This window comes from Ipomoea nil, unplaced genomic scaffold (assembly GCF_001879475.1).
Source record: "Ipomoea nil cultivar Tokyo-kokei standard unplaced genomic scaffold, Asagao_1.1 scaffold1407, whole genome shotgun sequence".
NCBI classification, from domain to species: domain Eukaryota; kingdom Viridiplantae; phylum Streptophyta; class Magnoliopsida; order Solanales; family Convolvulaceae; genus Ipomoea; species Ipomoea nil.
The window spans coordinates 4774940-4801044 of NW_017617835.1; the positions used below are offsets into that span (position 1 = coordinate 4774940).

The 26105-nt window shown below is 37.2% G+C and overlaps 4 protein-coding genes across 7 annotated transcripts; 2 read left to right on the forward strand and 2 right to left on the reverse strand.

Moving 5' to 3' along the window:
• Positions 1–1542: 1542 nt before the first annotated feature.
• Positions 1543–2312, forward strand: LOC109186699 (17.3 kDa class I heat shock protein-like). The gene has a single exon (XM_019336808.1). The coding sequence runs from the start codon at positions 1619–1621 to the stop codon at positions 2099–2101; it is 483 nt and encodes a 160-aa protein (XP_019192353.1). The 5' UTR covers positions 1543–1618; the 3' UTR covers positions 2102–2312.
• A 923-nt stretch (positions 2313–3235) lies between these two features.
• Positions 3236–4088, reverse strand: LOC109186698 (17.3 kDa class I heat shock protein-like). The gene has a single exon (XM_019336807.1). The coding sequence runs from the start codon at positions 3938–3940 to the stop codon at positions 3443–3445; it is 498 nt and encodes a 165-aa protein (XP_019192352.1). The 5' UTR covers positions 3941–4088; the 3' UTR covers positions 3236–3442.
• A 2914-nt stretch (positions 4089–7002) lies between these two features.
• LOC109186695 (exocyst complex component SEC6-like) lies at positions 7003–20307 on the forward strand. 3 transcript variants are annotated; one of them, XM_019336801.1, is made up of 24 exons: positions 7004–7352; positions 7446–7484; positions 7568–7656; positions 7778–7868; positions 8213–8302; positions 8404–8483; positions 9477–9569; positions 9823–9849; positions 10144–10251; positions 10479–10653; positions 10750–10805; positions 11085–11193; positions 11290–11430; positions 11545–11724; positions 17649–17732; positions 17844–17930; positions 18188–18232; positions 18453–18531; positions 18615–18684; positions 18790–18877; positions 18964–19053; positions 19216–19332; positions 19452–19514; positions 19988–20307. In XM_019336801.1, the coding sequence occupies exons 1-24, from the start codon at positions 7224–7226 to the stop codon at positions 20126–20128; spliced, it is 2271 nt and encodes a 756-aa protein (XP_019192346.1). In that variant the 5' UTR covers positions 7004–7223; the 3' UTR covers positions 20129–20307. The 3 variants fall into 3 exon arrangements, with proteins under 3 accessions (XP_019192347.1, XP_019192346.1, XP_019192348.1); XM_019336802.1 differs by lacking the exon at positions 9823–9849 and having other exon boundaries at positions 7003–7352; XM_019336803.1 differs by lacking the exon at positions 10750–10805 and having other exon boundaries at positions 11101–11193.
• On the reverse strand, positions 20157–22574 carry LOC109186697. 2 transcript variants are annotated; one of them, XM_019336805.1, is made up of 4 exons: positions 22369–22573; positions 21987–22209; positions 21508–21897; positions 20157–20906 (listed from the first exon to the last, which is right to left on the reverse strand). In XM_019336805.1, the coding sequence occupies exons 2-4, from the start codon at positions 22206–22208 to the stop codon at positions 20373–20375; spliced, it is 1146 nt and encodes a 381-aa protein (XP_019192350.1). In that variant the 5' UTR covers position 22209; positions 22369–22573; the 3' UTR covers positions 20157–20372. The 2 variants fall into 2 exon arrangements, with proteins under 2 accessions (XP_019192350.1, XP_019192349.1); XM_019336804.1 differs by having other exon boundaries at positions 21987–22574.
• Between the last annotated feature and the right edge of the window lie 3531 nt (positions 22575–26105).

Consider the following 26105-nt stretch of genomic DNA (forward strand, 5'->3'; position numbering starts at 1 on the left):
CACAAACTACAAGAAGAACTCATCTTATGTCGGTCGGGATATATCCTACAACGTGGGTTGCCCCGCAGACGTAGGAGAAGTGCTCCGAACTGTGTAACAATTTATTGTGTACTTGTTTTATTTTCTGCACTTAATTTTTGTTATTTATTATTGATAAATGACTTAATTAATGGAAATGATTACAACGTAACATAAAATCAAGTAGACCATTAGTACCATCTTGTATTCAAGATTCACAACACACTTTCATAAGCATTTAGTATGTAAATTGTATATTTTATATCTGAGTCCATATTGTAAAGTGGACCTCCTGATCCTGGTAAATACATAATGCATTCCTTGCTAATACACAAAATTTATATTTATAAAGCATAGAATTCATATTCATTATATCGTGTTTACGTATATATATATTATGAATATGAATTATATACATTATAAATATGAATTGTGTGCATTATGAAATCAAATTCAATGTATTGAAGCATAGTTTGCAGTGGGATATAATTTGCCAACCGCAATGGCTAGCCCAAGATTGGGCTTTTCCATCCACATATGGGCTTGTAATAGAAAAAGTGCAAAGCCCAATTTCCAATGTCAACTTGTTAGTTATTACAGTGACTAGGATCGCAAATTATGCTGTGCAACCGAATGCACCTTGCAAGGTGCATACGGTTGCAAAACGGCGCCGTTTTGGTTAAAAAAATGCGCGTCCCAATTAAAGAAGAAATCAGGTTCGATTCCTGGCAATAGCATTTTTATATATCCAGAAATTCATAACTATATAACCACAATTTCATAACTATATATCCACAATTTCATAACTATATATCCACAGTGAATGAATGAAGTAAAAATCCACAATGAATGAATGAATGAAGTAAAAATCCACAATGAATGAACTAAATATCCACAATATATGATTGAACTAAATATCCACAATGAATGAACTAAATATCCATAAATTCATAACTATATAACCACAATTTCATAACTATATATCCACAATTTCATAACTATATATCCACAGTGAATGAATGAAGTAAAAATCCACAATGAATGAATGAATGAAGTAAAAATCCACAATGAATGAACTAAATATCTACAATATATGATTGAACTAAATATCCACAACGAATGAACTAAATATCCATAAATTCATAACTATATAACCACAATTTCATAACTATATATCCACAATTTCATAACTATATATCCACAATAATGCGATTGCTGATAGTCGAACCTGATTTTTTTTTTTAAAGTGGGACGCGCGTTTTTAATCAAAACGACGTCGTTTTGAACCGTATGCACCATGCGCATGGTACATTCGGTTGCACAGCATAACTATTGGACTAGGATGAGCTAGAACTTTGTAGAAGAGAAATAGAGAATCAAGAGAATGACCTGGCAGGAGACACTACAACATTCCTTCGATTAATGATGACGTGTCAATGGTATAAACATCTCTAGAACTCCCTTGAACATACCAGACTTCACCTATCTTCTCTTCCGAGTTCTATAAATAGAAATCTCCGTCCACCGCATTCTTCAATCATCGGAAAAACATCTGTTTTCGCACATTGTAAAGAGATTTCTCGCCCAGAAAAAACAAAAAATGTCTCTGATTCCAAGTTTCTTCGAGGGTCGAAGGAGCAACGTCTTCGATCCATTCTCAATGGACATATGGGATCCGTTTCATGGCTTCTCAAACGCCGTGGCCAGCAGCTTCCCCGGCGGCGGCGCGGCGCGCGAGACCTCCGCCTTCGCCGCCGCCCGGATCGACTGGAAAGAGACGCCGGAGGCGCACATCTTCAAGGCGGACGTGCCGGGGCTGAAGAAGGAGGAGGTGAAGGTGGAGGTTGAAGATGGCAATGTGCTGCAGATCAGCGGGCAGCGAAGCAAGGAACAGGAGGAGAAGACTGACACGTGGCACCGGGTGGAGAGGAGCAGCGGCTCGTTCCTGCGGCGGTTCCGGCTGCCGGAGAATGCTAAGGTCGATCAAATTAAGGCGGCCATGGATAACGGTGTGCTCACTGTTACTATCCCCAAAGAGGAAGTTAAGAAGCCGGAGACGAAAGCCATTCAGATCTCTGGTTAAACCTCAACGAATCATCGTATGTTCGTATCCTCTGGTTTATGTCCGTACTATGTTTTGCTACTGTCCTGTTTTCTTCTTCCCCAGATGATGAATAAATGATGTTTACAGCAACACCTAGCGTTTAAGCTATGGTGATTTCTTGTACGTTTCTATCAATGTAATATGGAACGCCTGAGTTTTTTCTTTTGATAAGCTATATGCCCTATTTCAATTTTTTTTTTTCATTATTTATTTATTTATTAAGAGAGGCAATTTATTAATTCAAGTTTTTAAGAACATCCAATAGAAACTAAGAAAAATTAATTTAAGATTATAATACATTTAAGAGGGGTAGACTCTCACATATGATAGCATAAGCTTAATTATCTTTAACATATGATAGCATGAGCTTAATTATCTTTGACAAGTGCATGTACCACATTCAAACAATCTATTTTTACTACCAATGAGATTTTTCTTCTTGATCCTTAAAAGGACCTTCTTAGGGTATTAGTGTTACTCTAAAAAGTATGGATTATGGATTGAGTAAATTGTAATTTGCAATTTTAATGGCAACAAATTATAAGGATCTAAATTAATATAGGTTATTTATAGTTAATCTTTCTTGAGAAGAATCGTTATAATTAATGATAATATTGAGAATGTTTGGTGAATGACGATTAGCTGATTAGGTTAATCAATTTGACTAGTTAGTTGATTAAGATATTAGATTAGTCAATTTAACTAGTTGGCTAATTAAGACATTAAATTAATGAATTTTTGATTAATTGATAATATTAATTGATGTAATGATTTAATCACGTTACACAGATAACAGTAATTAAATAAGTCAAAATTAACTATATGCTAACATTTTAACAAACAGGACCAATGAGATTATAACAAACAGGACCAATGAGATAGTTTTTAAATTTTGTGGTTATTAAAGTTTGATTTTTTTATGGATGCAGTTATAGTCTTTAGAAGAACCATTATAAATAGTCCGCACAGGCTTAGTGGCATATTGAACTCATGAAGGATGATAAGAAGGATGGGGCTTTTCTGAGGAGAAACTTCCAGATTTGAAGTTGTAACAACAGATTTTCTGGTCAGGAATTTCTACGTAATCTCGTAATTGAACAACTGAACAAGTAATAGAGAACTCTGATTATATTATATTGCCAACATTAAAGACAAAACATTTACAAGAAGAAGTCGAATTGAACTTCAAACACCAACATTGAAGAAAGCCTTCCCAGTACAGTGAAACAACACAACCAGAAAACCAAACCGTCAACGTTTTTTTTTTTAAAACCTTATTAACACTGAAACATTTGGGCAAAGACAGTCAAACGTCGGAAATTAGCCGGAAATGTCGATGGATTTCACATCATGCTTCTTCTCCTCCTCCTTTGGAACTGTGACGGTCAGAACGCCGTTGTCCATGCTAGCCTTCACTTGATCCACCTTAGCATTCTCCGGCAGCCGGAACCTCCTGACGAACTTCCCGGAGCTCCGCTCGACGCGGTGCCAAGTGTCGCCCTTCTCCTCCATCTCCCGCTTCCGCTCGCCGCTGATCTGGAGGATCCGGTCGTCCTCCATCTCCACCTTCACCTCCTCCTTCCGGAGCCCCGGGACGTCCGCCTTGAACACGTGCGCGTTCGGAGTCTCCTTCCAGTCGATGCTCGCCTGCGCGAACGACGACGTCTCGGTAGACGACGGCGGGAAGTTGGAGCGGAACTGCTCGGAGAGTGGCCGGAAGTTGCCGATAGGAAACCCGTCGAATGGATCCCAGACGTCGAGGGAAAACGGGTCGAAAACGTTGGATCGGCGGCCGAAGAAACTTGGAATGATCGACATGATTGGATAGTGAGTAAAGTGTAGAATTAACAATCTGCGAGATTAAGCTTATGTTTTTCGGATTATTCCGGCGAGAATTGTCGACTTTAAAAAGCCGTTCCGGATAAAGTTCGAGGTTACTCTAGAGATTTCTCTTTCCAGAACGTTCTTAACAATCTTAAGCCACAAAAAAAGTTATATGAATTTGTTTCCTAAATTAGAGTATCCTATAGATTTTGTAGAGTTTTTTGTCTAGAAAAAGAGAAAATGATGGGAAGAGAAAAAGAAACCAAAAAAAAAAAAAAAACAAATTTTTAAAAAAAATTAAAATTAAAGCACCCAGTTAGACGCTATGATTGCACTTCACACGATTATAATGAAACATTTTTTCTTAGTGGGTCTCACAATTCTAATAAATGGGGGACGATTCTTTACACTCTCTCATCAATTATGCTTAAAAACATACAAAAACTTTCAATCCACTATTGTGGATGTTCTTAGCCTCTCTATGAACCGAGCGTATATGGATATCTTATACAACGTTATGAGCAGCTCAATAAATATTTGATTCTTAGTAATGTGGAAGTTATATTTAATATAGTGAGTAAGTATAAATATTAATTTTTATACTTAAGAAACTATTGAGTAACATAATTTGTCTATTCACTATTTTATTAGGTCATGTATATAAAATTTTAGGACAAAAAAAATTACTTTTTAAAGCAAGTATATCCGTATCTTGAGCCATTTGGGGATCATAACCACAATAGTTATAAATAATTTATTGCAATTAAAATTAAAATTAATATTAATACATTAATAATTTGTATATTTTGTTGAAAACCAACCAAAGAATGATTGTAATAATGAATCAAAGCTGCAATGCGGTCGGGGGATATAATCCCAATACATAGTTTAATCCTGAACAAAAGCTAACGAAGCTAGCGTATGCGCATGCGAATTAATCTGCCTAGAAACATATTTAACGAGACATAATTAAACGAAGAAATTAAACTCCTACATTGGTCTACCATGACCCCAACATAGGACATTATATTGGTTGATTCCTGTCGTATAGCATTCCTCAGTTGTATACAGTCTGTGAGAAGGGTGACCGTTGTTGTATTTTTCTCCAGTAGCCAGGATAGAACTTCCTTACATGCCAAAGTCTCCGCCATAAACGGCGACAAACAATTCGGGAGTCTTTCGTTTTTTGCCGTCAAAAAGGACCCTTTCGGGAGACAACAACACAATGCCGTATGTAGTCTCCACTGTGCCTTCTCGGTAGCCAGCGTCCACAAAAAATCGCGGCATGGCGTCTTCCCAGCTCTCCACCGTAGCAGCCGAGGACGCAGTTGGGCAGCGGCGTGCGATTTGCCGGAACGACTGCAGCGCCGCTGTGGCTTGTCTCCATGCTGCCGTAGGGTGAGGAAGTGCGGCGTCCCACACGGCCGTATTTCTGCATCTCCAAAGACGATAAAGCAGCGCCACTACGGCTTCACTTTGATCCTCTGTTAACATTATAAGCACAGCTGTTAGCCACTCAGGGAAAGAGTTGACAACAATATTTGTTACAGGCAGTCCTGAAATATTCCAAACATATTTAGAATAATCACAAGTAATCAATGTATGGATCACATCTTCATGAGCCACCCCACACATTTGGCATGCGTGATCCACTTCCACTCTCTTTATAATCAAATTATTAGTTGTAGGAAGAATATCACAAATTGCTCTCCACAAAAAAAATCTTTCATTTTGAAGGTACATTCATCCCCGCATTGTAGTCCATTTCTCAAACTCCCCTGGTGAGTGGTTATAAATCCCCATAATGTTCCTGTAGGCCTTCTTAACTGTATAAACCCCATTAGGGTCATCAGGTCAATACCATGAGTCTTCATATCCCGTACTTACAGGAATCCTCAATATCCTATCCACATCTTCCTCATTAAATAAGTCTGTTAAAATATGTGGATCCCAGGTAACAGTCTGGTCATCTATCAAACATGCTACCTTAGCAGAGCTCTACTGGCATGTTTGTTTGTATAAGGGGCTAGGATTATCAGGCAGTCATGGATGTCCCCAGATTAATGTCGTTTTACCATCCCCAATTCTCCTCCGCACCCGTGCCACCACCATACCATGGGCTGTCATAATACTCCTCCATGAGTAGCTTGGGCATCCTCCTACTTTGGCATCAATAAAAGAGGTACTCCGATAGTACCGAGCCTTATAGACCTTTGCAACAACGGAATTGGGACTTGTGAGTAGCCGCCATGCTTGTTTTCCCAACATAGTCACATTAAAACTCCTGAGATCCTTAAATCCCATCCCCAAATTTCTTTGGGATACTTAGTTTATCCAAGCTTTCCAGTGTATTCCCCTGTCCATATCAGTACCCCACCAATACTTGTTCATTGTTCTTTGAATTGATAAACACACTGTGTATGGGATCAAGAAAACACCCATTGAAAAAGTAGGTATGGATTGTGCCACACTTTTCAATAGAATTTCCTTTCCTGCCTGTGACAGAAATTTCTTGTTCCATGAGCCAATCCTCTGTTTACACCAAACAACCCGGAATCAAAATCCAGAAGATATTCCTACAAATTATGCACCTTAAGTATAATTTGTATACTTAAAAAACTATTGAGTAACGATAATTTATCTATTCACTATTTTATTAAGTTATGTATGAAATTTTTTTAACAAAAAAATTTACTTTTTAAAGCTAGTATATCCGTATCTTGAGCCATTTGGGGATCATAACCACACTAATTATAAATAATTTATTGCAATTAAAATTAATATTAATACCTATTAAGTATTTATAAATAATTTATGGCAATTAAAATTGATATTAATACATATTGAGTATTTATTCAGTGATGCTTATTATTGTATGTATAATGTGTTTGGAATTGTTTAAAAAAATTACATTTCGATCGGATTCTTTACTTGTCATAGCATTATAAGTTTAATTTTGAGTGAAAGTGATTTATTGGTCTTTTTTATTTGAGTCGATCAACTATGAATAAGCTACACTGATTTACTTACAAGGCAAAATGACATTTATGTCTACATTTTGATCCAACTTATATTTTTAGGAGCATTCTTATGGTTTGTTAGAAGAACACTCCCATTTAAACGCCCAAAATCTACTAACTGTCTAACTGTCACATTTTCTCTCCTTTCATCAACCTGCAAGAACTTGTTCATTGAATTCCATAACGTTTCTGAAAATAATCCTTTTTCACTAGAATTCTACGTAGAGAATTGATAATTATAACAGTGATTATACACGATGATGGCCGAAGATCTCGGCATCGAGGCCAAGGAGGCGGCCGTGCGGGAGGTTGCAAAGCTTCTGCCGGTGCAGGAGGTTTTGCAGTCGATCTCTTCGATCAAAGCCGACTACATAGCTCGCCAACAGGTTACGCAACAACAAACGTTTCGTGCAATTTTATTGCCTGCAAATGATTAACAAATTTATAGCGTGTAAAATTTCGATTGTGTGTTTTCTCAGGCCAATGATGCGCAACTTAGTACAATGGTTGCTGAACAGGTATGTGCGCGGTTCCATTTGAAAATTTAATTTTCATAGATTAATGTTTCTCCAGTTTTCCTGCACAACATTCTGGTTTCCAGGTTGAACAAGCACAAGCTGGTCTGGAATCGCTTGCTTATGCTCAGAAGACCATAAGTCTGCTCCGAGATAACTTCGTTTATATTGAAAAGTATTAATATTCATTCTCTATGCTTTTAAAATCCATATGCATGTAGGAGAGTTCCTGTTTGTCTTTGAAGCGTCATTGTTATCTGAACATTTCAATTTCATGGTTTTCCCCCATTTTTCAGGCTATGCACAGAATGCCAAACGTTAATTGAAAATCATGATCAGATAAAGGTTCTTAGTAATGCAAGGAATAACCTGAACACTACTTTGAAGGTGGATGCTTCTCTTTTTTATTGCTCATGAGCTGTTCAATAAGTTAAGGAGTGTTAATGTAGAAAGCTGGTGTAGGCAGTTAATTTGAATAAAAATAAGGGATGTTTACCAGAAGTTCATCATGGCACTAAATTATGGTGCGGGGCAAGCAGACTCATTGGTTTATCCCAGCTATCATTAATTATGAATTTAGTACATTTAGTCTGCAATTTTTTGTTTGTATGTTTGGCATACTTTAAATTTCAAGTGAGTGGCTGTGACTAGTGATTATTTTCTACTGATATTTGGTTGGGGCTGACAAGTGATCTGTGTAATTTATGGGGTTTGGTATTTATCTGTTGTAGGATATTGAGGGAATGATGTCAATTTCTGTTGAGGCTGCTGCAGCGCGGGATTCCCTAAGTAATGATAAAGAACTCATCCACACCTATGAGGTAATCATTCCATATAAATTATGCTTCTTGTCACTGTTGGTATCACTTCTCCCAAAGTTTGATACTAATTCTTTCTTTCTGCAATGACTTGAATTTAATAGAGGTTAACAGCTCTTGATGGAAAGCGTAGGTTTGCATTAGCTGCTGCTGCTTCTCATAAGGAAGAGGTTGGCAGACTAAGGTCAGTTTCTTTCCTTCGGAGTTTGGCAATCTTGTGATATTGAGTAGAATTTCCTCCCTTGTTAACACTCTAGTGTGGTAAGTAGGATTTTCTTTTTCTATCGGGTTAAGTTTTGACCAAAAGTGGAACCTGTTTTGAGCAATTCAAGAGTGATATGCATGATGGGGAATTAGCCTAATATGGCTTTCCCTGCTTAACTTTTAGCTGAAAGTGGACCAGCCTTGTTATGTTTTGCATCATAATATACATCATTTCTATTTTGAGTAAACAAGGAGTGAGTAAGATCTTTCAAATCTTACTTCTATCTATAAACCAAATCCAGAATGGGTTAGTTCAAAACACAAGCCAACGGTCACTAACCAGATGAAAGACAGTATGGAATTATAGTCTTTGTTCTGAGTGATCATAAGGGATTTTGGTTCACCTTTCCAAAGACTAAAAAATGATGGTTTTAGTTTATTAAGATGATCATGAATTGCAAAGTGAGACCATTTGGTATTTTGGTCTTTTGTGGATCTTCTGTAGTGATTTTATCTTTATATGCATGCTAATTAAATTGTTAAATTTGTGTACTCTGTTAACAATTAAAATGAGTACTGAAAATAAAAACCGGTATGTTTTATTGTCTTCATATGATATAACCTTCTGTTAGCTGTCTTCTTGTTTCCTTTTTGATTTCTTTCATTCATTAGATATGCTTGCATTCTTCAGAAAAATTAATCTTGAATCTGTGTTATCTTTCATTCTGTTAAGAGTCCCACATTGAAAATATAAAAGAGAATATATGGGTTTATAAGGCCATGGGTTAGACTAGCTAATTGATTGGATTCTTTTTTAGTGTGGTTTGGTCCATGTTAATTATAGCCCAATTGAGTGACCTTAGCCTAATCTTAGATTATAAACACATTCATTAGTCCAGATTTAGATTTCCTCATGATTGTTTGCAGAACTTGTACTTTCTAGTTTCTAAACCTGAATGCGTAACATTGTCAGGGAATATTTTGAAGATGTAGATCGCACATGGGAAACATTTGAGAAAATATTATGGGCTCATATTGCCAACTTCTTGAAACTTGCTAAAGAGAGGTATATTTTATCATCTTTATTTGCAATTAAAGCATCGGAATCTTTTGAACAAATAGGCTACTAACAAGCAGTAAGAGGTCATTTGGTTTCTTAATGTTGTACAGAAGAATGAAGTTATCTTCCATAATTTTTAATTTTCAAGCACACAAGTAATTGTTTTCCACTGTTAATGTGATTGCCTATAGTGCAGTAAGTTCCTCTTCTATTCTGATTGACATCCATTGAGAAGTTTTTGACATTTGTTCTGTTGCAGCCCACAAACACTTGTTCGAGCTATAAGGTATGGTTGTCTTCAGTACAACGTGTTAACAGCTAATCTATCAAACCTTTTTATCATTTAGACAAGATAGTTGTATTTCAAAGATTCAGGTACTAAAACAAAATAGATGGTAGTATTTAACATGATTGGGATGGCAGCTGTATGCTATATTCAATGCAACTCACAATCTTCACATTCATGAACACTTTAATAATATGAATACCATTTGGCGTTCATGTATACTTGCAATCTGGTTTGTACTGTTAACAATTTAGGCTTTATTCTGCTTGTACTTAACTCCACTTTCTTTTCCAGGGTTGTTGAGATGCAAGAAATCCTAGACTTGCAAGTTGCTGAAGAAGCAGCTGAGGCTGAGGGAGATGAGGCAATGGCAGCAATAACAAATCCTCGAAAAAATTCCAAGTATGTGCAGTATGCTGATTGATTTAATGTTATCCATTTCTTGATATCTTATCACAACACAGCTGTTACCCCAGGTCTTGGTGCTTTAACTTGCTAATTGTAGATTTGCTTCATTTCTTGCATCAATTACTTACTTTACTTACCTTAATTTCGTTTGTATTTGATGCTTATGAAGTTTATTTCATGCACGAACGAGTCTGAATTCTAAGTTTATCTTTGGCCTGCAGAAAATTTAATAAGGCACCAGCTTCTTCTAGGAATCTTATGCAGCAAAAGGTGAAGGTTCAAGGAAAAGGCTACAGAGATAAATGTTATGATAGTATAAGAATGTCTGTTGAAGAGCGTTTTGACCAGCTGCTCAATGAGGAAGAACTTAAAACAGCTATAGATGAAGCAAAATCGGTACAACATAAATTTTAACTTTTGAATGCCTTGTTTGCCTTAGTTTTAATAAACTTTTGAGTACACATAGTAAGGTTAGGCTTTTGTAAATTCCAGATGGGGGAAGAGCTTGGAGGTATATATGATTATGTGGCTCCTTGCTTTCCTCCAAGGTTTGTCATCTATGCTACTGTTCTGCTCTCTTGTAATTTATTAGAGATCATGCAATATATTAAAATTCCAAGCAAACCTGATATGCTAGCCAATCATTTTTCTTTTCTTTTTGTTTTTTCCTCTCAATTCTATCTATCTAAAATGATTAGATTTTTTCATGATCTTAATTTGCCATCAGTGTCACTTCTCATCTGTTGACCTCCCATACAATGAATGGGAAGAAACGTTCAATATATGAATGGTTTTATTTATTTATTTATTTACTTATCATGTTTCAGATATGAAATTTTTCAGCTCATGGTTAACCTTTATACTGAGAGGTTTATTCAGTGGCTGAGAAAACTTAGTGACCAAGCAAATAATATGACAAATATAGAGATTTTAAAGGTATGAAATACAAGGATTTGATTCCAAATAATATGAAAAATATAGAGATTTTGATTACATAATGTGGTTTATGTATTTCTTGATTCATTAAATTAGGTAACTGGTTGGGTGGTTGAGTACCAGGAGAGTTTAATTGCACTTGGAGTTGATGAGGCTTTGGCTCAAGTTGTTTCTGAAAGTGGTTCAATGGATCCCCTCATGACTGCATATGTTGAGAGAATGCAAGCAACATCTAGGGTAATAAACGTTTTTGGTTTATGTAGTTTGGCAGGTCCTGCCTTTAGTGTTTAACATATTATATGCCTGTATCCTTTGGTTTCATTGCTTATCAATCACATTGTTTTTACATAGAAATGGTATACGAACATTCTAGAGGCAGATAAAGTACAACCACCAAAAAGCACCGATGATGGAAAACTATATACACCTGCTGCTGTTGACCTGTTTAGGATCCTTGGAGAGCAAGTGCAAATAGTGCGAGACAATAGCACTGATGTCATGCTATACAGAGTTGCTTTGGCACTAATTCAGGCAAGTCCAACTCGCAAAAAATCTAATTTCAGTGAGTTCCACTTGCTATTTGTTGAAGGAGTTTGGAGAATAAAGTATTGTCTTGTTATTTACACTCTGTCTACAAGCAAATACACAGTACCATATATATAGGTAGAAGATGGAATACTAATAGAGCCCTAGGGACACTAACCGACATAGCCCTAGGGATACTAACAGACATAGAAACTGAACAGTCATAGGAAATAATAAAAGCATAATAATGAGTCTCAACATCCCCCTCAAGCTGGAGCATGAATATCAAAAGCTCCAAGCTTGGTACACAAATATTCAACTCTGGGACCTCTTAAAGCTTTGGTGAAGATATCAGCCAACTGATCATTTGTACCCACGAATGAGGTAACGATTTCCCCGGATGTAATCTTTTCGCGAATAAAATGACAATCGACTTCGATGTGTTTTGTTCTCTCATGAAAGACAGGATTGGATGCAATATGCAAGGCTGCTTGATTGTCGCACATCAGTTTAATAGGCCCTTTCATGCAAAGATTTAATTCAGTCAAGAGATGCTTTAACCAGATTAGTTCACATGTTCCCAAGGCTATTGACCGATATTCTGCCTCTGCACTTGATCGAGCCACCACATTTTGCTTCTTACTTTTCCAAGATACTAGATTGCCACCAAGAAAAACACAGTATCCTGATGTTGACTTTCTATCCCAAGAGCACCCAGCCCAATCTGCATCAGTATAACCAACAATCTCTGTATTTCCACGATCCTTGTATAAAACACCGTTCCCGGGAGACTTCTTGATGTATCGTAGGATCCTAATGACAGCTTCCCAATGGCTATCACACGGAGAAGCCAAGAATTGACTCACAACGCTAACTGCAAAAGAGATGTCAGGGCGAGTGACGGTTAAGTACAACAATTTTCCAACCAATCTTCGATATCTTCCTGGATTTGAAAAGGGCTTCCCTTGTTCCGGTACAAGCTTAATGTTAGGATCCATGGGAGTATCAATAGGTCTGCAATCACTCATACCTGTTTCCTCTAATATGTCTAAAGCATATTTTCGTTGAGATATACAAATCCCTTGCTTTGACTGGGCAACTTCTATCCCTAAGAAGTATTTTAATTTTCCAAGGTCTTTTTGTCTCAAAATGTTGGAAAAGATGTTGCTTTAGCTGGAGTATTCCTTCTGCATCATCTCCTGTGATAACAATATCATCGACATAAACAACAAGATAAACGCTCTTACCATGTCGATGCCGGTAGAATACATAATGATCCACTTTGCTTTGGACTAACCCAAACTCTTGCAGAACTGTACTAAAACGTCCGAACCAGGCACGTGGAGACTGTTTCAATCCATAAAGAGAACGTTTTAATTTGCAAACCAAATCAGTCTCCCCCCCTTGAGCAACAAAACCCGGAGGTTGCTCCATATACACCTCTTCTTTTAGATCCCCATGTAAAAAGGCATTCTTGATGCCTAGCTGGTATAGAGGCCAATGATGGATGGCAGCAATAGACAGAAAGATTCTGATAGAAGAGATCTTGGCTACGGGTGAGAACGTATCAGTGTAATCAACGCCAAACACTTGAGTATACCCCTTGGCTACAAGTCGAGCTGTGAGTCTATCTATCTGTCCATCAGGCCAAACTTTGACATTATAAACCCAACGACAACCAACAACTGTTTTGTCAGGAGGTAATGGAACCAAGTCCCAAGTTCCCGAGGATTGCAAAGCAACCATTTCATCTACCATAGCTTGCTGCCAACCAGGATGGGAAAGAGCTTCCCTAACCGAATTAGGAACAAAAACAGATGATAAACTGGAGATGAAAGCATTGTAAACAGGGGAAAACCGGTGATAAGAGACAAAATTATATATAGGGTAGGGATTGCGAGTAGACCGGTTACCTACCCGACTAGCAATGGGCGGACTGGAGATTGGAGCAGGACCCGAATCCGAGGGAAGAGACCGCTCAGGAGATGAATCAGCAGGTTCAATGTCTGCAGCAGTAGTGGTTGGTGGTAATTTTGACCGACGATGATAGGTGAACTGGAAAGGAAAAACAGTGTGGGTTTGTGATGGATTGGGAGGTAGGACAACAGGAGATATTGGTATTTCTGTCCCTCCTTCAAATGAGGGAACTGGTAGGACATCAGGAAAAGGATCCGCCACCCTTATAGAGTCAGATGAAAAGAACGGAGTGTACTCAAAGAAGGTAACATTTGGTGATACATAGAATCGCTGTGTCTCAGGACAATAACACCTGAACCCTTTTTGAACCCTAGAGTACCCCACAAAAATACATTTCAAGGACTTGGGTGACAGTTTATCACGACCAGGAGTAATATCCCGAACAAAGCAAGTGCAACCAAAAACCCTCAGCGGAAGCTTGTGTAATGGCTCTTGAGGAAACAATATGTTATAAGGTATTTTGCCATGTAGAACAGACGATGGCATACGGTTAATAAGGTAACATGAATGGAGGATAGCATCTCCCCAGAAATAAGAGGGAACCTTATAGTGAAGGAGCATAGTCCGAGCAGTTTCCACTAGATGCCTATTCTTTCGTTCAGACACACCATTCTGTTGTGGAGTATCTGGACAAGAAGACTCATGGAGAATACCTTCAGAGTCAAGAAGGGTAGACAAAGGAGTATTGAAATATTCCCTGGCATTATCACTTCGAAGAATTTTAATAGAGACTCCAAATTGATTCTTGATTTCATTATGAAATTTCTGAAAGATGTTGAATAGATCAGAACGTCGTTGCATTAGGAAAACCCAAGTACAACGTGAAAAGTCATCAATAAAAGTAACAAAATATTTAAAACCTAACACAGAAGTGACACGACAAGGACCCCAAATATCACTGTGAACTAAGGAAAAAGGGGATGAGGACACTTTATTAACCCGTTCAGGAAAGGAGGTTCTTGAATGTTTCCCAAATTGACAAGATTCACACTCTAGTGAAGACAGCTTTGAGAGACTCGGTTCAAGTTGTTGTAGTTTCTTCAAACTTGGATGACCTAGACGACAATGAGTTAGGGAAGGAGAAATAGTAGCACTACAGACAGCGGAAGCAGGAGTGGATAGACGGTATAACCCTTTTGATTCATACCCCGAGCCAATCGTCTTCCCCGAACGACGGTCCTGTATAATAACCGAATCAGGAGAAAAGGTGACAAGACAATCAAGAGAATGAGTAAGTTGACGAATGGAAATCAAATTAAAAGGACAAGTAGGTATATGCAAGACTGATGACAAGGGTAAATCAGGAAGAGGTCTTGCTTTACCAACTCCTTTAGCAGAACATATGGATCCATTACCAAACACAATGGACGGAAGAGACTTAGAGTTTGTGAGATGGGTCAATAAGGAAGAATTACCACATATATGTTCGGAGGCACCTGAATCAAGGACCCATGGTCCGAGAGGTCCAGATTGAGAAACAAGGGCAGCATGAGTCTCTCCCGTATGAGCCAAAGGACTGAAAACAGTAGCTTGGGCATTAGCCTTAAACCGTGCAAACTCTTCATATTCTGCAAGAGAGACATTTTTAGAACCTGATTCTTCTTGTTTGAGTTGAGCCACATTTGTAGGAGCAGGCAACGGTTTCCCGTGCAGTTTCCAACATCGGTCCCGTGTGTGTCCAGATCTATTGCAGTAATCACAGTATCTAGCATTTTTCTGCCCACTACGGTCTTTATTCCGGTTGCCCAGATTATTACCACGACTTCCTTGGATCACAAGAGCAGATTGTTCTGTAGTGGATGCAGAAGTTTCACCAGGAAAAGAGGCCACTTGAAGAAGGCGTTTGAACAACTCTTGGACCCCTGGCACACCTTTATCCCCAAGAATCTGGTTTCGAGTATTCTCAAACTCGGGGCCTAATTTAGTCAAAACCAGAACAACAAAAAACTTTTCACGTTGGGCAATCTGTTCATCAGGTGTCCCTCCAACGGGTAAAAGCTTATTAAACTCAGTTAATAAACTTTGAGTTTTCCCAAGAGAGGCTTCCATACTCATACCATCCTTCTTTAAATTAACCAAATTATCAACAACTGTGTAACATTGTGAAATATCATTAGTGTACAAGGATTTGGCTTGATTCCATACCTCAACACATGTTTTAAAAACTCTAAATAGTTGAATTAACTCAGGTGAAAGGGATTGCCATAGAAGACTACAAAGTTGTGCATCCACCCTTTTCCAAATTGCCTTCTCATTTTCTGGTACCTCAGTTTCTACCCCATGTTCCAAGTGGTCAATAACACCCTGGCCCATAAACCACATTTCAACGGCATCCGACCAAGAATGGTAGTTTTGTGACCCACATAATTTTTCAGAGGTAATAACTGGATTTCCAGATAAATTAGGCACAAACACTGAGCGAGAAATAGCATTTTCAACATTGGTAGAAGTTTCCTCGGTTCCAGTTGAAGACATGGTTGATAAAAAGGAAGAATATTACCAGGAAAGCCAGAGGGTCGAAAATGGAACTGGAAAATTTCGCATGAAAAAATTGCCGGAGGAGGTCTCACGCGCCGGCGCGTGGAGGCGCGTGACGGTGGGAGGCAGCGCGTAAGGTGGCGCGTGAGGGCGCGTGCGGCGGCGGTTTGCGACGGGACTTCGACGGCCGGGGTCGCCTGCACTTCCAGACCGGCGGTGGTTCTTCGGAACTTTATGAAAACTTGCGATGAGGAGTTTTCGAAGAGGAAGCGTAGACAGACCCTGCACTGCTACTGTTCATCCTCGAAAATACTGTTCATGCTCGGAAATAAAAAGGGATTCAGGCCAATGGTGGCTCTGATACCATGTTGAAGGAGTTTGGAGAATAAAGTATTGTCTTGTTATTTACACTCTGTCTACAAGCAAATACACAGTACCATATATATAGGTAGAATATGGAATACTAATAGAGCCCTAGGGACACTAACAGACATAGCCCTAGGGATACTAACAGACATAGAAACTGAACAGTCATAGGAAATAATAAAAGCATAATAATGAGTCTCAACACTATTAATACTCAAGTCAACAAAGAAGAGGGAAAGTGCACTGTGCATATGCCATTTTACATGTGCTAAGGATCCTGTGCTCTTTGTGTTGAGTACATATGCCATTTTACATGTGCTAAGGATTTTGTGCTCTGAAATTACTCCAGACATTATGGCAGGTTGGCAGTAAGTATCATTTCCATAGTAGTTGTCCCTTCTTTTGCTCATATATATAGTCCATGTTCTTGCAGTAGTAGTGAGAAAGGCTTGGAGTTGAATTTCAGGGACAGAAGGAATTTAATTGAGGACTCAAATTCATTTTCTGTTGTCACTAACTGCACAATTGAATATGATAGTGTGATAGTAATAAGCTTTTGAATAAATGATGATGGTGATTGTCTGCTTCAGTCACAGGAGCTCTTCCAAGGGCATAAAATCTCAATACTATTTGCCTCATGAAACTCAGTTTTTCGAGGTGATTTTCTTATGGAATATGTGCTTTCTGTGAATACCTTGCCATTTTCAGTCCACCTCATCTTGGGGTGATCCAATGTCTACATCCACCATTTACCATTCACTGAAATTCCTTCTTTCTTCTTGTCTTTTGATTGAACAATTGGATATTTTAGATGACTTAATATTACTTTTTAATATATATATATATATATATATATATTCATTTTGAAAAGAGAATAATCTAGATGGCATTACATTCTGTCCCTATAAAAGATGTGAGCAATTAATTCAACTTTCCGTCGAATAGTTTGCTGATGTCAATTTCCTTGTTGATACGTTAAACTTCAACTTTAATGAATTGTGGATTTCATGTTTATATGATTCTAGCTTCAACATGTATATCTTTGTATTTTCTCAATCAGTTTTATGAATGAACTTTTTTTCAGCATATACTACTGCCCTATTTTTCAGGTGATGAGTGATTTTCAAGGAGCTGAAAGAAAGAGATTAGAAGAACCAGCCGCTGAAATTGGTCTGGAACCTTTATGTGCAATGGTTTGTAATATATATGCATGGGTGTATAGTCACAGTGTAGTGGATATCTAAATATCTTCCAAAACCATTACATGATCCAATACAGATTTTGCTAATACAGTATTGTAACAGATAAACAATAATCTTCGCTGTTATGATCTTGCCATGGAGCTGAGTTCTAGCACCATTGAAGCTCTTCCAGAGAATTATGCTGAACAGGTGATTAAAGTTCTCTCGCTCTCTTTCATTTACATGTAGGAAGTTGAGCTGGATTTCTTTGTAGAAAGTGCAGCAGCATCAAGAGTTTTCTCCTCTTGCATGATTGCGATATATATTTGCTTTTTAGTTTTTATTGCCTCTCGCGTTCTGCCTTTACATAAAAAAGTATTTTTGTATCCTGGAGGTGAGCTCTTGTGGTACTAGCAAGAGTAGTATACACATATTTTCCTTTGTCTTTACCATCTTTGTTTTTGCAGGTTAGTTTTGAGGATACATGCAAAGGCTTTCTGGAGGTTGCGAAGGTATACAAAGTTCATCAGAGACATTTAATAAAACTAAGTTTTCTTGTATTCCTTGATTGCTTCTTTATCAATATCCTTAACTCTTCAGTATTCACTAGATTGTAGTATATTTTGTATTGTTGAGTGGAAACAACATTTTTGCATCCGGGGTTGAATTGAATCCAATAATGAAACATTTAAGAATGTTGAATGATAACTAGATTGTTCTGGCTGATTCCAGGAAGCTGTTAAGCAAACGGTCAATGTCATTTTTGATGATCCTGGAGTGCTGGAATTACTCGTCAAGCTGTATAAAAAAGGTGACTCATTTTTTCTTTTGCATATTGGCTAGGTTTATGGGAGAGTATTCATGTTGGAAGTATTCCTTGTCTTGTAATTTCAGAGTGGTTGGAAGGACAGGTTACAGAGTATCTGGGGGCAACGTTTGGGGATTACTTCACAGATGTGAAGATGTAAGCATCTCTAAATAACGGTAGCTCTAACTGATGTCTGAGGCAATTCCAGAACACTGCATTAAAACTGCTCATTTCGGCATTTATGTTTTATAACGTACCAAGGTACATTGAGGAAAGATCGTTTAGGCGTTTTGTTGAGGCTTGCCTGGAAGAGACTGCGATTGTTTATGTGGACCATCTGCTTACACAGGTAGCATATCACAAATCAATTCTCGTGTTTATAGCTTTGCTTTCTTTTTGTCAGCTAATCGATTTGTGAATATCTGATACTTGTAGAAAAATCATATCAAGGAAGAAACAATAGAAAGGATGAAGCTAGATGAAGAGGTTCTCACGGATTTCTTTCGCGAGTATATTAGCGCTTCTGTAAGCCCCGTCACTTGCTAACTGAACTTTGGACAAGGCTAAACATTGAATTTTCTCTTCTTTTTTTTTTTGGAATTTTCTCACATATTTAACCCTGCTTCTGTGCTTCTACATATCAAGTTGTTTTCCACTCATAAAATCTTGAAATTTTTACGGTTGCAGAAAGTAGAGACAAAACTAAGGATACTTGGTGACATGAGAGAACTTGCTTCTGCAGAGAGCCCCGAGTATTTCACGCTTGTGTATACAAATATTCTAGAGCATCAACCGGATTGTCCTGTAAGTCTTGAAAGAAACTATCATGCTTACCAGATACATATGGGTTTATATTCTTGTTTTTAGTTGTGGTCTCTCTTTTCAAGTTTGTGTTGTTAAGATATGCAATTCTTGGATTGCAGCCAGATGTTGTTGAAAAGCTTGTGGGGTTGCGAGAAGGAATACCGAAAAAAGATGCAAAAGAGGTTAGTATGTATAAAAAGTTTTTTTTTTTCCTCGCACATCAAAATTCTAATTCAATAAATATAAGTAAAATGAAAGCAAACTCTAGCTAAGTTAGTCGGACAGTTAACTTGGTAATGACAATGTTTCAAGTTCAACTCTTCATAAGAGTTGTCTATTATTTTATTGCATTGAGTCGGTTAGCTATGAGGCAACCTAGGTGGCTTCACCCAAAGTGAAAACCTATGTGACTTCATCCAGAGCGCACATTACAATAACGACGTACTGTGGACTTTGTTAATATAAGATTCCAAGTTGGACTCATAGTGTTGGAATTGCCTATTGGTTTGATTTGAACTGGTTAGCTATTGATAACTTAGATTGATTTACCTATCTTCTTGTGGGTTTTCTCCTAAATCAAAATACAAGTAGAAATATTATTTATGTAAAGCACTTTGCCCATTTTACATAAGCTTGAGTCTCTTTTATCAAACAGGTGGTTCAAGAATGCAAAGAAATTTATGAAAATTCTCTGGTTAATGGCCGCCCTCCAAAGACGGGGTTTGTTTTCCCAAGGGTCAAGGCCCTAACGCAATCCAAAGGTGGTGTTGCAACAATATGGCGAAATTTCGGGTAGTTTCGGTACAAACAATAACACTGAAGAATTTGCATTTAGATCATTCAAGCGAGCTCAGCAGACCCGCTGTTTTTGTTTTTCTTACCGCATTGGTGTTATCATTTTTTGTAAAATAAAATACAATTACATTGAATAAAAAGTAGATACAATACTATAAAACTTCTCTAAATTTACAATAATATCATTTTCTTCTTCATTGTTTTACCTTATTATTATTAGATTGCAGAGTTAATGTGGTAACTAATCATGTTTTTTTTCTGGAGGATAAGAGTGCAGATAGTTTATCAGCTCCCTTGGGCTTGTTGAACAAGTCACTGGGAGGCAAGAAAGAATCAGCAGACAGGCCCTTAACGTTAAAGTCCACTTCCTCAATGCTCCAAACCTCTTCCATCCTCGTTATGGTGTGAGGTTCGGAGTTTTCGTCCAATCGCGACAACGAAACCGACGTTCTGCCGGCGTGAGCTATGTTGACTCCTTTGAGGGTGCGGTAGTCTTGGATGAGCGACGTCATGGTGGTCTCCCAGAGGACGTCATGGTTTCCCGGCGACTTGATTCTGAGAAGGTGGGAGTCTTGTAGCTGGATTAGGAGGCCGGTTCTTTGACTGAAATAGCCCCACACTGTGTGCCTCACTATCTCCACGTTGCTGCTGCTCCTTGCTTTCAGAGCTGTGGGTTCCGCTTCCAGCTTCAGGACAAAACACTCCTCTCCGTTCACCGTTCTCTCGCCGCTGCATATTGAGTTGGAGAATAGATTTGCTGTTGACATTGGATCCAGACCCTGCCATGCACACAAGGAGTCCATCACATTAGATATTTGAGTGTAATTCTCACGCTGTTAAGGCTCGATTTATGCTTCTTATATATATATATATATATATATATATATATATATCAAGTTCCTGTGAGAACAGGTCTTCAGGTCTTCCATTGCGGCCAGTGTGACATACACCATTAAGTATGCATAAGTGCACCACACAATGTTTCAAAAATAAACCATTATGTGTGGTGTATTTTTTTTTTTTTGTGGTGCATTTTTTGACATTTCCTTTTAGCATATTTTCGAACACTGTATGATGCATTTATGCATATCTAATGGTGTATGCGGCACTGACGCACATAGAAAGACCTGTTCTCACAGGAACCAAAATACATACATATATATATATATATATATATATATATATATATATATATATATATATATATATATATATAAACTAGCCTAATTCATTCATAATCGAGTAAGTGACCCACGACTAAGAGCTAAATTTAGAATCTTGTGTTATTAAGTTAAAAAAAGTGCAACGAGTTATTTGATTATTTTATGTCTCTTTGGAACCAATTAACACTAAAAAGTAAAAAAGTTAGCTAAAGGGTACCTGTAAGGTGCGACGAAGGGGTCTAGGTGGACCACGGGCAGCATGAGAATTATGCCAGGGGGTTTGTCGCCAAGCCACCTTGCCGTCGCTGCCAGCGCTGATTTTACAGCCGGAAACCAGCAGCTCCAAGCTCCAAAGATCCGGCCTCTTCTGCCACACAACAAAACCACCCATTTCACCCTGTGCTCCATTATTGCTCTTCCTCTTCATCATCTTCATCACCTTCTTCTCGCCGCCGTTCAAACCAGACCCTGCATTATCTTCGCACACAAACGCTGACGCCACCTTCACCTTACCCATCGCATACATATTCTCAATGCAACCCATCGCACTCTCTCCTCCCGCCGCCGCTATGTACTGCAACACTATATACTTCGCCATCGCCGTCTCCTATACAGTAGTAACCAACAACTCTCACTTTCCGATCAAGTTAACGTATGTATACTGTTGATTTCAGCATATATAATATATATACTTACAATGGGGTGATCGTTGATTTTGTTGTTAGGGAAATGGTGGGGACGGACCGGGTGAGGGATAAGAGGAGCTCCGATGACGCCAAGCAAGAGCTGAATTTCGCCGTTCCGGCCGCCGGAAATGGAGGATTCCCGGTGGGATTTCACCCAGGCTTTCACGTCCTTGGGAGAGGAGTATACTTCATCCGGTATCGGAACTTCAAGAACCGTTTCTAGCCCATCCATTCTGTCCAAGTTGGGGCACAAAGTCCTCATCACAACTAACGGAGAATCTAAGAAGAATGAAGACAGAAACTGGAGTAGAGGAAGAAGAAGAAGAAGAAGAAGAGATTTTTGTTGAAGAATTTAGGATATGGAAAGACCAACCGACAAAACACCAACTAACCCAACGTGGTATTCTTTGTCTGTGTCGTGATCGCACGCAATATAATGCTCAGTTTAATTTCTTAATTTCCGTTCTGAAATAGAAAAATTCCGGTTGGTACAACCTTTGCGCTGGCCGGTGGTTGCTCGGAGACTTGTGAGCAGATAAGAGTGTTGATCGGATAATATAATCCCCGTGATATTTGTTTTGCCTTCTCTGCAGGAATGTTTTGCATATATAGAACAAGTTTCGAAGAAGTTGGGATTCCCTTCTTCTAGAAAATGGAGCTATAAATATACACCCATTTACTTTTTTGGGAAAATAAGTATTCGTTTTTCTAACGCATTTGTCAACGTTCACACAGCAACCACAAGAGACAACCCAGTCAAATTGATCGAATAATTATTTATAAGGTTTTAGATTTAATTCTTTATAGAAGCTGTTTATTAACTTTATGTGTAATAGGCTGATTTACAAAATCCTTTGCCGACTAAGATTACCCTAAGGGCTTCACCACCATATTATATAACAGTTGTCAGCTTTCCTGTAAGTAATATTTCATGTGTTTGGTGTATGAAATGAGTGAAAGAGAGCATTTTATACTAAAGGGCTTGTTTGGTAAATGGTGGAACCGCAGTCAAAACGTCCAAAAAATTGTTTGGTTCTTCAGCGGTTTGGAGCAGCGATTTGCTCAAACCACACTAACGAAGTTGTTCTTAGTGTTGTAGCCCATATTATAGGCTTATCGGGCTACTTTGACCAATTGACTACTTACATATATAATAGAATTGATAAGCATTTTTTCAACCACTCCAACTCATCAAATTTGTCATTTAAAAAGTTAATGTTTGAATTCATTATTCTAATTATAGATCAATCTAGCTATCATATATGTTTATTACACTCAATAAAATCAAAATACATCTACTCTAGTAACTTAGTAATTAGCGACATTGAATAGAAGATACAAAGAATTTTGTTACATATATATACATGCATCATGCATGCACAAATACAACTAACGTGGTAGTGGGGGTGTAATTATATTCTTTCAATAGATTCCTTAGATAGAAGGCCGGGAATATACGATGTCTGTAACGTAGGATTGAGAAGCAAACTGACGTTACAATGTTTTTTATTTTATTAGCAGAGTTTGTCGGGCGATGCGATGTGGCGTGCAGCCGACACCCCAAAATAGCCTGCACCAACAACATCATTGCTTAATGACCCTCATGTTTCACCATCAGTGCACACTTCCATATATACGCCTATCAAAGATGTTCGGGCACATGCTTAGCTCAATGGTTCGATAGATAATATTTAGAAAAAGAGATAAATATTCGAACTTCAACGATGACAATGTGAATGTAGAAATTATGTCTAAAGTGAGCAGATGTCTTATCGCATCGGCGTTTGACCCTATCTACCGAGTCATTGAGTAACTGTGATTTACATCCTCCTAAATACTCTGTCGGGCCGAAGTATGGAGCGCCTTAGGGGTTGGAGATTCAATCTTTTAGGAGAAGAATAAAAACAAAACGAATTGAGAAAATTTTATAATTAATAAACCAAACTATTATGTAAATAATATTTTGTGCTGTGAAACTATAAATTGCAAATTTTTATTTATAAAATTAAAGAATTTTTAAAATTTACTAAACTAGCTATTTTGATTAATCAATTAATCGAAAAATAATGACTCAATTAATTTAGAAATAATAACTTCGATTCAATTATTAACTGAATGAACACCCCACATATAATAGCACATCATTATATATATATATATATATATATATATATATATATATATATATATATATTGGTTCCTGTGAGGTCAGGTCTTCCCGTGCGGTCAGTGCGGCATACACCATTAGGTATGCATAAATGCACCATACAGTGTTTGAAAATACACCAGAATGAAATGTCAAAAAATACACCACACAAAAAAAAAAAAAAATACACCACATATAGTGTATTTACGAACACTGTGTGGTGTATTTATGCATACCTAATGGTGTATGCCGCACTGACCGCACGGGAAGACCTGACCTCACAGGAACCTGTCGATATATATATATATATATATATATATATATATATATATATATATATATATATATATATATATATATATATATATTTTTTTTTTTTTCAATTATGTTACAAGGTCGAATTTAATTTTCAATTATTTATTAATAATATTTTAATAAGAAAGAGAAGAAAGAAATGTAATAATTCTTAATAAAATGACTAATGATACGTTAAATATAACTTTTAGATATTGGATTTCATAATTAAAAATGAAAAGAAAGAACACCACGCTTCAATAATCAATCTTGTGATTATATTGCATAATTGCAGTGGCGCGGCGTTGGCGTGGATATTATTTATCTAACAAACACCCCACCATAATATTTTATGTTTCTCTAACCAAAGTTCAATGACTCAAAAGTCGTAAGCTTAACGTACATATGTCACATGTGTTGTTATTCATCAAATTAGCATTTTTTTTTTTTATTAAACGGTTAAACCAACATCAAATTAGCATATAATTTAGTCTAATGAAATAGAAAAAGTTGTACATATATACAAATACAATAATAAAAGCTTTCATAGTGCACCTTACAACATAATGCTTTTTTTTTTTTTTTTTTTTTTTTTTGTGACGAAGAAAATCCACAATACTACCTTAGGGTATGTACTATATAAACCCTATAATAGTGTAATAATATGCAAATTACGTTAAAAAAAAAAAAAGATAAACCACATTAGAAGGATTCTACTAATGGGCTCAATCAGAAATTTTATTTTTTTAAAAAAATTAAGGAGTGGAACACTTGAAAGACTTTACAAACTCTCCAAGACAGGCATCCTTTTTGGGCCATAAGGTACCCACAAGGTCAAAGGGTCAACATCATCCACGTAATAGACTGAATATTTGACGGAGAATTCTTGTTCCATCGAGGCCCTTAATCTAACTTGATGGTGGGTTCTCGTCTTCTTGACTAATGACTTTATAGTATAAAAGTATTTATAGATTTACATTTTTTTTTTTTGTCATTCAAAAAAAGTATATATATTATATTTTTATGAAGATTTCTTTTTCTTGAAAAGTGTGATATTATGTGACAATAGTGTGGTAAGGTATACAAAAATCTCCCCTACGGCAGTGTTAGCCAACTGACTTTACATTTGAAGAATTAAAGGATCGTGATTTGTTTCGGACAAGTAAACATTATGGCCCCAAGCCCCCAATCCGATGGTCAAATAATAATAATTATAGAGAAAAGAAAAAAAATGTACTTTTATTTCACATATAATGATAAAAATCATTTTTAATGCGTTGATAAGTAGTAGTACTTTCTGCACCAGTTATTAGTCCTGTTTGGTAATATAGTTAGCTTATTAATCAATTTTGGCTTGTTTAACCATTATTAGATGTTTGACTTTGTTAAACAGTCAATATGAGTGTTTGATTAATTAGATTTTTGTAATAATTTATTGCTCCAAAACGTTAACATTCAAAAAACTACTCAAAACAACTTTTTCGATCAGCTTTCTGAGAAAGTCATTTTACATGCAATCAGCTATCAGCTAACAACTAATTTATCAAACATCTTTCTACAATAAGTTAATGTTATCAATTAGTCAAACTCACTAACCCAATCAGCTAACAACTATTTACCAAATACTTCCATTATACTGTATATATACATACATGATTGTGTTGGTACGTATTACTAATGATTTTCATT